Source organism: Monoraphidium neglectum, assembly GCF_000611645.1.
Source record: "Monoraphidium neglectum strain SAG 48.87 unplaced genomic scaffold scaffold02152, whole genome shotgun sequence".
Taxonomy (NCBI): Eukaryota; Viridiplantae; Chlorophyta; class Chlorophyceae; order Sphaeropleales; family Selenastraceae; genus Monoraphidium; species Monoraphidium neglectum.
The window spans coordinates 1-9,813 of record NW_014011476.1 but is presented as its reverse complement, the minus strand read 5'-3'; the positions used below and the strand labels follow the sequence as shown (position 1 = coordinate 9,813).

Genomic DNA, 9,813 nt, shown 5'->3' with positions numbered 1-9,813 from the left:
CACGGCCGGCGAGAGGCAGGGCGAGCGGCGCAACGGGGGTCGAGCGCACGCGCCGTCCAAAGCGGTGCGTCGGGCACCCACGCCGCCACGCGTGCCCTGCGCCGTCCTCGCCCCTCCGGCGCTTCGAAACATGCACAGCCGTGGCAAAGGCGCGCACCCCGAGCGCCGCCACGGGGGCCGTGCGGCCTCCTGGGGCGCTCGCCAGTGAGCGCGCCCGCCGTGCGCCGCCGGCCGCCCCCGTTGCCGCCGCAGGCCGCCTACAAGGGCGAGAACCCAAACTCCTCAACTTCGGCCGTCGCCTCCGCCTCGATCGCCGCCTCAATCGCGCTCTTCCGCAGCCCCTTCCGCCCCCTGCCCGCGCCATCGCCGACGGCGCCACTCTTGAAAGCGTCCTGGTCCGGCCCGACCCTCGCGCCGCCGTTCGCGGCCGCCGCAGCCGCGAGCCGCTGCTCGAACTCGATCGCGCGGCACGCGGCGTCGGCAAGGCTGCTGGCATCCGACGGCGCACTGCCCGACGACGCCGCCGGCGACGACGGCGCGGACACCTCCACGCAAGGCTTCTCCGCCGCGCGCGCCTTCTCATCCAGATACACGGCCCCGCCGCCGACCTTCACGCGTGCGCCTGCTGCCGTCTTCGCGGCAGACCGGGGGTCTGAGATGGATCTCGGCATGTCGGCCTCGGTGTAGGGGACGGCGACGTGCACCCAGGCGGCGTGGGGGGTCTCTGTGTCCCTGAGGGCCTGCCAGATGTTCACGCCGCCCTTCATGCCGCCGCCGGCGCCGACCTGGGTTGGCGTGTGCAGAAACATCACAAGTTAACAACATTGTGAGTGATTGATGCGGAAGACGAGCGGGCGGACGCTGGCAGGCAAAGCAGCGGAGTGCCCAGTGCATCAAGCCCCGACGGCGCCTGCAAGCAGCGCGCTGCCAGACGACAATCCCCCGCCCCCGTTTGCAGCGGCCCCAGTGTGTTCCCCTGGTTTGCGTGGCAGTCCCCCAGGCAACTGCTCGCCCCACGCCCCACAGACCCCTTTTACGCAGCCTCAACAATCAACACAGCCTCAACGGCCCCTGAGCCGTGCAGCGACACGACCGGCTCCCCGCCTTCCCAGCGTGAACATTCAGAAGTTCACGGTGAGAACTTTGAATTCACGGTCCCCGCCCACCTGCATGATGCGCTGGCCCTGCTTGACGAACCCGAAGCGCTCCAGGTAGGCCATGCTGTACCAGGTGGTGCTGCTGCTGGTGTTGCCATAGTCTGCGCGCGCGCGCGCGCGCGTGTGTGTGTGTGTGTGTGTGTGCGTGTGCCTGCGCTTGCGCTTGTGCTGTACCCTGCCTTTCGGGCCATGTCCGCAACTCCTCTCATGCACGCAATGGCGCAGTCGATTGCATGATGCATACATGGACGTAAACGCGCACGCACGCACGCATGTGCACACACATGCAGCCGCCTCCACGCGCACAGGTGCAAGCACTCTGGCTCGCACGCGCGCGGCCACACACACCCGCACCCACAATCGGCTGCTCATCGCCACCCAACGGGTCATGCTGGGCGCCCCGCACCCACCCGCAGACTGCCCCCCCCCCAAAGAAAACACACCCACACCCAGACCCACACACCCACACACCCACACACACAGACACAAACGCAGACAAGCACGCAGAATGCGCTGCTCATTGCCACCCGATCGATCACGCCGAGCGCCCCGCACCCACCCCTCAGGCTTGCGAAGGAGGGCAGCATCATCTCAAGGGGCAGGTTCATGCCCTTCTGGATTCCCTTGAGCACCGCGTATCCGCCCGCGTGCAGCGCAAAGTGCTCGATGCACTTGGTGTAGTCGGGCTGGTACCGCGGCCACTTGAGGCCGAGGACCTTGCGCCCGATGATGTTGGTGGCTGCCTCGGCGTACTGCGGGGGGTGGGTGGGGGTGGGGAGGGGTTAAAGAGGCGCGCGAAAGTCATGTATGTGGGTCTGGAGGGTTGTGCGTGCCGTGCACGTGTGGCTGAGGTGTATTTGCGTGTGTAAAGGTTGAGATGTGCGGTAGGGGGTCGCTGGCAACCGGCGTTGATGGGGCGGGGTGACAAGGGGTGGGGCGCCCTTGATGCAGGCGTATCGCGGCATGGCATGGCACGCGGCGCCCATAAGAGGTGCCCTTTACAGGTGCCGTCAAGCAGCAGGCGCGTCCTTCACGCCGCTGCTGCTGCTGATACTGCTGCTGATACTGCTGCCGCTGCTGCTGCTGCTGTTGACCGAGCGGAGGCCGTCACTTGTGAAGCGACGCCCCCACCAACGAGTCACGGCCCTCCCCATGCCGGCGCCCAAGGCTAACACCAGTCGGCCGCACGAGGATTGCAGTTGACCATATCGAAGGCTTCGCGCCGAGGCTGGTCAAAAGGCGCTGCCTCCGCCCACCTGCTGCCACGTCATGATCTTGGGGGTGGCTGCGGCGATGACGGCCTGCAGCATCTTCCCGGCCTGAATGGGCACATCCTGATGATGAGTCACGCGGGTCAGAGAAAATGAGAGGAGCGGGTTGAGAGAGGTGTTGACGAGTCGAAAATCGTAACCCGCCGCGGCACGGCGCGCGGATGCAGGAGGGAGACGAGCAGGGCAACAAAGCAGGGCGCCAGGGCTTGTGCCCCGCCACGCCAGAACGCGCCCGCCCAGGTGAGGGGTCGGCTGACCGGCCCAAGATCAGGGCTTCCACGAATGCGCTCGCCGCGCGAGCCGGCACCCTCCCCGGGGAAGCACGGTTGTGAAACTTCACCCTTGAGGTGGGCCACACCTTGCCCAGGTAGACCCCATTGATGCCCTCCTCATCCGGCCCCCAGCTGATGCACCTGAAATGTGGAATATATGACATCATACCCTGGTCAGCAACAGCGTGCAGCACCAGCAGCGTCAAAGCCCGCATCGCAGCCCCGCAGCCGGCCGAGCCGTCGGGCCGCCGCACGCTTTGGAGCGACGCCCAGCCGCCCCCGGGGCCAGCTCAAACGCTCCACGAGCGCCGCTCGGGGGCGCTCCGGCGCCGCCCGGACCCCCAGCGTCCGGCGGCGCCCGCTTGCCCGCCGACGCGGTGCTCTCCCCGCACCAGCCCCACGATCTGAACCCTTCTCTGTTATTTCAGAGCCTTGCCAGTTTCGAGGTTGAAGCCCTGCCATCCAAACCCGATCCCTGCGCGGCGCCCCGCCCACCGGTACGCGGCGTCGTCCTGGCCCGTGTGCACGCGCGTGCTGGAGTGCAGCTCGTACTTGCAGCGGCTGTACAGCGACGACTTGTTAGTCATCAGCATGGCCGCGCCGCCAGACCTGCGTGTCACGTTTTTGAACACCACTCCGTGAAACTGCGCCCACAAGCGCATGCTCACAGCACACATCACACAGCGCAACTGTGGTTGCAGTCACCCAACCCCGCGGACGCCTGACGTGACCAGAAGCGTGAGATGACAGCGCAGCGGCCGCTCGCTCGCAGCTCCTGAGGGCGATGCAGCCGCCAACTGCTGCCCTTTGATTGCTTGATGCCGCCCGTCCCGCTGGCCAACTCGGCGCCCGAGGGTTGAGCGATGCCGATGTGAAGCGGGTCCCGGCCGGCGCATCGAAGCATCTACAAATGTTGGTCAAAGAGGCGCTGATTTGACTGGGTCAAACCTCAGTTTGACCGGGCCCCGACTTGCCGCACCTGAAGATCGCGTTGGACACCAGGAAGTCCTTGTTGGTGCCCGGGTAGTAGCAGTACCTGGGCGGTTACGGCGGCGGCGACACCCGGCGGTAACATCAGAGATGACATCAGCGTGTGCGTGGCCCCAGGGCGGCCCGTGCCAGGAACAGGCAGCCGCTGCGGGCCCAAGCATGCACGCAGTGGAGCGTGCGACAGCCGCCCCGCCCTCGAGACTCTAATTCTCCGAACAAGCGGGTGATGAGTTTTGGCATGTCGTTGTGCATCAGCCGTGTCATTTCTAAAACATCTGCTCACGTGGTGACCTCGCAGGGTACCATGAGGGCAATGCTGTTGGGGTGGGCCTGCGGGGACGGGGAGGGGGGGGTTGGGGGTGATGGCAGAGCTTGGGAGTCGGGCATTTCCATTTGCTCATAATGTGACTATCATGTGAGGGGGTGGGGGGTGCAATCAGGGTGGCTGGCGGCCGGATGCGGCACCAGGAGGGCGGCCGGCCCCTGGCATCGCAGCGCATGGCGGCCTGGCGGCTGGGGCTGCGCGGCGGGCTTGGCCATGGCGGCGTGCGGCCTGGCGGGCGTGGCGGCACTGCCCTCCACATGGACAGCTGCCGTGGCCCCGCCCACGGCTGTGCCGGGACAGGGCGCGGCGTCCAGCGACCTCCCACGATGGCGGTGGCTGCGCTGCTGGTGCTGCCGCTCTGGAATCCGCGGCGCCGCCTTGCGCGCCGTCCACAATTCCAGCCGGCGCGCTCCAGCTGCACGCCCGCGCGCCGCACCCTGAGCTCCAGCAGGGGCCCCGCCCTGCCTCCTGCCGCCGCCCCTGCCTGCATCAAATGTTCTTCCTGACAGGTCACCAGTGCCACAGCCCTCCAGCCTCACCAGAAGCGAACACCAAACCTCCCCCCATCGCACCCCCCGTACCGCCCCCACCTCACCCTCACCTTCAGCATGTCCCGCACAAGGCCCACCGCAATCACCCCGATGCTGCAGCCCATGCCTGCCAGATGGTACACCTGATTCGGTACGGCAGGGCGCCATGGGCGGGGGCGCACGTGTGGGTCGAAAACGAGGGAAAAGGATAGATTTGCCCCGTGCAGTGGCGCTACTGGGGGTGCGCTCGGAGCTGGCCGTCTTCGCCTTTCAAGGGTAAAGCGTCCGGCTGCCTGCCACGGCCAACTCAAAATTCAATGACGGGGGCGACACCAAAGCTAGCTGTTCGGCCTGACCACCCCCACCATCCATGCCACGCGCCCGCCGCGTGTCAACATCGTGAGCAATGCATGAGCCGCGCGTGAGTCATGCATGAGTCGTCCGTGAGTCACACTGACCTGGACGTCCTTCCTGAACTTGAACTTGTTGATGAGCATCGACCCCAGGGAAGGTGTGGGGCAGAAGATGGAGCAGTTGGTTATGAGAATGTCCACATCCTGGGGCTTCACACCTGTGGGTGAAACAAAGGGAAGGGAGGGGTTGACCATGGTTTGACTGAGGTTTGCTGGCGGTTAGATGCGATTTACAATGTATTGGGGGTGGCCGGCGTTTGGTGTTGAAGCCATGCGAGGGGACTGACAACGGGGGAATTGTAAGGAAAACGTAGGATGCAAACACAGTGAGAACTTCGGCGGGTGCGTTTGAGGCAGGCGGCCGAGACCAGCATGTCTGGGAACTTGGTTCAGTTTGATATGCAGAACGACAGGGCCGTCCTTGTTGCAGGGGCAGCGTGGGCTGCCTTGGCCCTTGCAAAACCCAGGCCTTCCATCATGCAGATGCGCATCCGCCCCAAAGGCCCCCTCCTTCCCGCGTCCGGCCACGTTCTTGAAAAAGTCTTTTCTGCTGCCAACCAAGCCCCTACACACAAAGATGCTATGTCAATAGTTGCACACGAACGCAGCGATCCCTAAACTTTTGCCAATCCAAAACATAAACTTGCCAACCCTGAGGGCCCAGCCCCAAGCCCCAGCGTGTTTTTGAGCAGCCTGTCCTATACCCACTCACCATCATAATCAAGCCCATGGTTCTCGTAACTCCAAAGCGGGAGCCTCCAAATGCAATGCCCAGCCCCAGCCAGCACTTGCACGCCCGAACCCCGCCGGTCCTCCCAATAGTCCTCCCATCCCCACGTGTGTTCTCTCCCAGCTTTTGTCCCACCTTTTTTTCCCCAGCTCTTCCCTTGCACAGCAACCCTGGGGCCCTGCCAGCGCCCCTCCTGCTTCCACCCCAAACACCCCCCGCCCTACAAACACACACAAGGGCCCTTCTGACAAAAACACAAACCCTATTGCCCCACACACACCGCCCACCCACCCGTCTTCTCCAGCACCTCAGACACCGCGCCGCCCATGACCATTTCCGCCTCCAGCATGGCTGTCTTCATGTCGCTCTTGTAATCTGCAGGTCATGATGACGTATCATGTGTCCGTAATCCTCATTAGCATATTCGTAATCGCGACGACGGGGCGTTGACCGCGCGCGCGGCGCTGCTTACGGGTTTTGGTGTGGGGCGGGCTGAGCCGGGTGCGGCGTGTCTGTGGACTGCACAAGCTCGGACTGCGCTTGCAAACGCTACGCCGGGCTGGCTTCGTTCCTCGGTGGCAGTCCGAAGCGCGCGAGCGCCGCGCTCTTGGCGCCCCTGACCGCCACGCTGCCGCTCAGCACCCCTGTGCTGTTGTTTGCGGCCCTGGCGGCCTCCCACTGGGCGTCCATAATGAGAGTGTGCATGCGCAAAAACCGTGCAGACGGCGGCGGCGTCCCCCGATGGGCCCACCCGTGGTGCATGACGGGTTGACCCAGGGGGGCAGGAAGGTGCCATCCACGTCAAGCCCGCTCTTGGCCACCACCTTGTCCAAAAATTCGGACCGCTCCTGAATAAAATCCTGTGGGGTGCATGGATGGTGCATGGATGACGTTGGATTGCTTGAGGGGTGGTTGTGTGAGTGTCGGGGCATGGAGGGGCAGAGGGGAGCTTTGGCGTGTGTGGAACTCGCGTCTGAGAGGTTTCAGGAGCGGCCGGGCTGGATGTAGCGACGAGCGGCCGCCGGCAGGCGCTGGGGGAGCGCGCCAGGCGGCGGCGGGGCGGCGTGCCGGCGGCTGCCGAGAAGCGGCCGCGGCGGCAGGTGGGGCGAGGGGCGCTGCGGTCGGCGCGCACGCGCGTTGCAAGGCGGCGGCCGCGAGGTGGCGGCGGGCGCGTGTGGACGGGTGAACGACGCTGCGTCTGGGGATGACGCAGGGAGCCTAGCCGATTATTACGCGGGTTTGCAGGGGCTTCCCCCCCGACCTCACAACCGCCCCCAACTGCCTCTGGCCCGCGCCTCCCCGACAGCTGGCCCCAGGCCCAGGAGCGATTCCAGGCGCTGTCGGACTTGGTGCGCAGGGCATGTGAAAATTTCGCGCGCGGCGCCTCGCTGTGCAACGCGGCCCCAGTCCTGTGCGCTCATACTGATGACCGAGCCCATGTCCCGCTGCTGCGCAGCGGGAGCGAGGCGCCCACGCACGCGATGTCCTCGATAGTATCGCGCTATCTGAATTTATGATCCCGCACGGCCATGGGACCCACCCGCCATCCCGGCCCGTTTTTCCACGAGGCTGCCAAGTTCATCCGCCAGCTCTCTGGCGGACGATACACAGAGAAATCGAGCATATAGCATCCTCCCGTCATCTTGACCTGGACAGAGAAGGGAGTACCGGAGGGGGCAGCGACGACAACGGGCGGTGACAGTGTTTGTGCGTTGGTTAAACCAGCAAAGACGGGTGAAAAACTTATGGTGTGGACGAAAACTTCATACCGGCTGTGGTTGACGAGGGTGATGAGCGCCTGCTGACTCGCTCGCACCTGCTCGCTCGTTTGTAGGTCACCGCGGCGGTGACGGCACCTCCTGCAGCCCTGCACACGCCGTAAAAGGTTAATTACATGCTATGTGATCGGATTGGATCAACGGGGGACCCCTGAATGGCCAAAGCTGAATGGAACCCGTGACGCGCTTGCCCGTGAAGGTAATTTTTCTCACCTGGGCACCGCTTATGAACGCTGCTGCAAGGATCAACCGCCCCCAGCGATGATCGGGTCGAGCAGGTCTAACAGGTCTGACGTGCTCGGCGTCGACAGCGCAAGAGTGAGTCGAGCGTTGAGTACCGTACCAGGCAGGAGCGGAGCAAGCGCGGCCTCAAATAGGGTGTGTTGTCGTGAGGACGCATCAAAACGATGGAAGAGCCACCTGGCTGTTGGCGGGCACGCCAAGTTACAGTTGAGGTGACGTGAAACGCACCGACTAGAGCTACCCCTCCTTCCATCTGCACCTGCCGCTTCCTTGAGAGCATCGCGCGATTCACAACACGCTGTCGTCCCAAGCCTCAGCTGCCGCGTGTGTGTTCGCGGCCACCAAACACCATATGGGCCCAAAGCATCCCCGCGTGCCCACCGTCCCCGTGTGCCTGGCCGGTCCCGGCGTGCACGCCCACTGATCCAGGGAAGTCGCAGCCCCGAGCACGCAACCATGCCCGCGACCAGCATCGCCACACACGGCCTCTTTACACGTCGCCGGTGCAGCCGCCCGCGCCAGCGTCATGCTCCTCAGCCCCAGCCGGCACCCCCGCGTCCGCGCCGTGTGCCTCCCCGTTCACGCCTTGGCTCCAGCGGCTGGCCTGGCGCCCTTGGTTGCCATGCAGCATAGGGGGGTGCCACACCATTGTGTGTCCCAGGAGGTTTTTCAGGTACTTGCTCTGCGATGATAGCAATGCGTTGCGGGGCGCGGGGCGGACGGCAGTTGACGGGTGCACGCCCTACGCGTGTGGGCAGGCCCCACCAGCAAGCAAGTGGTATAGGACCCGTCACCAAAAAAACAACACTGGGAGGTGTCGATTTGTTTTGGCGGCCGTGCTAGCTGAGGTGTGCGCAAGCCGGCGCGACGTGTGGTTGGCGCCTCGGCTTGGCAGGGCAGCGCCTTTCCCGGAGCGCCGCGGCGCGAACCAACTGCCGCCTCGCGCCACGCAAGCCCCCGCTACTTGCGAGGGTCCCCGCGGCGCGCCTTTGGCGGCCGCGCTCACCTTGACCACAATGTTCGCCCCCAGGAACTGCCTGTGGTTTGCAATTGGGATGTGGAGGACAAACCAGTCACGACCGCAGCGCATTCGCAGCGGCAACGCTCAGGATTCACAGGACCAGGCGGCGCAAGGGCAGCCGGCTGCTTGGCGCTCGTGGCGCCTGCGCGCTCAGCCGCCTGCTCCTCCCTCGCACGAACAGCAACCGTATGCACGCAAACATGCAAGCGGCCCCGCACTCAAAACAGTGGCATGGCCCCGGCACGCCAAGCACCCGCATGCACCCACACCCAATCCTCATGCATGCATGGACGATGCCGCCCATGCATGCCGCATGCAGCATGCACCATGCAGCATGCGTCCCATGCGCAGCCCTCACCGCGTGTACAGGCCAACCAGCGCCATGACTGTGTGCAGCTCAGCAATGCCGCCCACGTCGACGAACACCTTCGTAAACAGCGGGCGCCGCCAGTCCTGGCTGTGGCCCTTCTGGCGGCCCCGCTGCTGCTGCTGTTGCTGCTGCTGCTGCTGCTGCCGTTGCTGCTGCTGCTGCTGCTGCTGCTGCTGCTGCTGCGGCACGTTTCCACCTTCCTCCTCACGCCGTTCTTCCTGGTCCCCTTCCTGCTGCGCGCTGCTGCTGACCGGCCCAGGCCCCCCCGCGGCCGGCCCGTCCCGGCCCCGCCCGCTGTCTTGGGTTTCGCTGCTGCCGCCTGACCGCGGGCTCAGGCTTCTCAGCAGCTTCAGATTGAACCCGTCTGCTGCCTCGAATCGCACGTCAGGAAAGCGCCGCCGCGCCTCTGCCACGTTGTCCTCGCTCTTATCGACTCCAACCACAAAGGCCGCCCGCTGGTGCAGCGCGTGGGTGGTAAGGCCTGGTGTGGTGGCGTCGGGGCGCGCGGTTGTCTGGGGCATGCGGGGCGGGGGCAGGCGTATCGGTCCGGGGGGCTGCGCATGCTGTTTCAGGGGCCGGCGCTGTGGCGTTCATGATTGGTTGCCTCAAGGCGGCGCACGTGCGAAATTGTTGCTGCATTGCTGGATGTGTGTGTATAAGTGTGAATATGTTGGTTTGTGTGAGTGTATGTGTATGTGTGAGTGTGAGTGTGA

At 65.0% G+C, this 9,813-nt stretch overlaps 2 protein-coding genes across 2 annotated transcripts; both read right to left on the bottom strand.

Moving 5' to 3' along the window:
• Positions 1-257: 257 nt before the first annotated feature.
• On the bottom strand, positions 258-6,037 carry MNEG_10025 (3-ketoacyl-CoA synthase 10; the record flags this gene model as incomplete). The annotated part of the gene is made up of 13 exons (XM_014041504.1): positions 258-785; positions 1,167-1,258; positions 1,717-1,909; positions 2,160-2,243; positions 2,414-2,491; positions 2,787-2,841; positions 3,196-3,309; positions 3,680-3,736; positions 3,974-4,020; positions 4,156-4,452; positions 4,617-4,688; positions 5,004-5,116; positions 5,980-6,037. 13 exons carry the CDS (start codon positions 6,035-6,037, stop codon positions 258-260), a joined length of 1,788 nt encoding a protein of 595 aa, XP_013896958.1.
• Positions 6,038-8,199: 2,162 nt separating this feature from the next.
• Positions 8,200-9,621, bottom strand: MNEG_10024 (hypothetical protein; the record flags this gene model as incomplete). Its single annotated transcript, XM_014041503.1, has 3 exons — positions 8,200-8,391; positions 8,716-8,746; positions 9,089-9,621. 3 exons carry the CDS (start codon positions 9,619-9,621, stop codon positions 8,200-8,202), a joined length of 756 nt encoding a protein of 251 aa, XP_013896957.1.
• Positions 9,622-9,813: the final 192 nt, after the last annotated feature.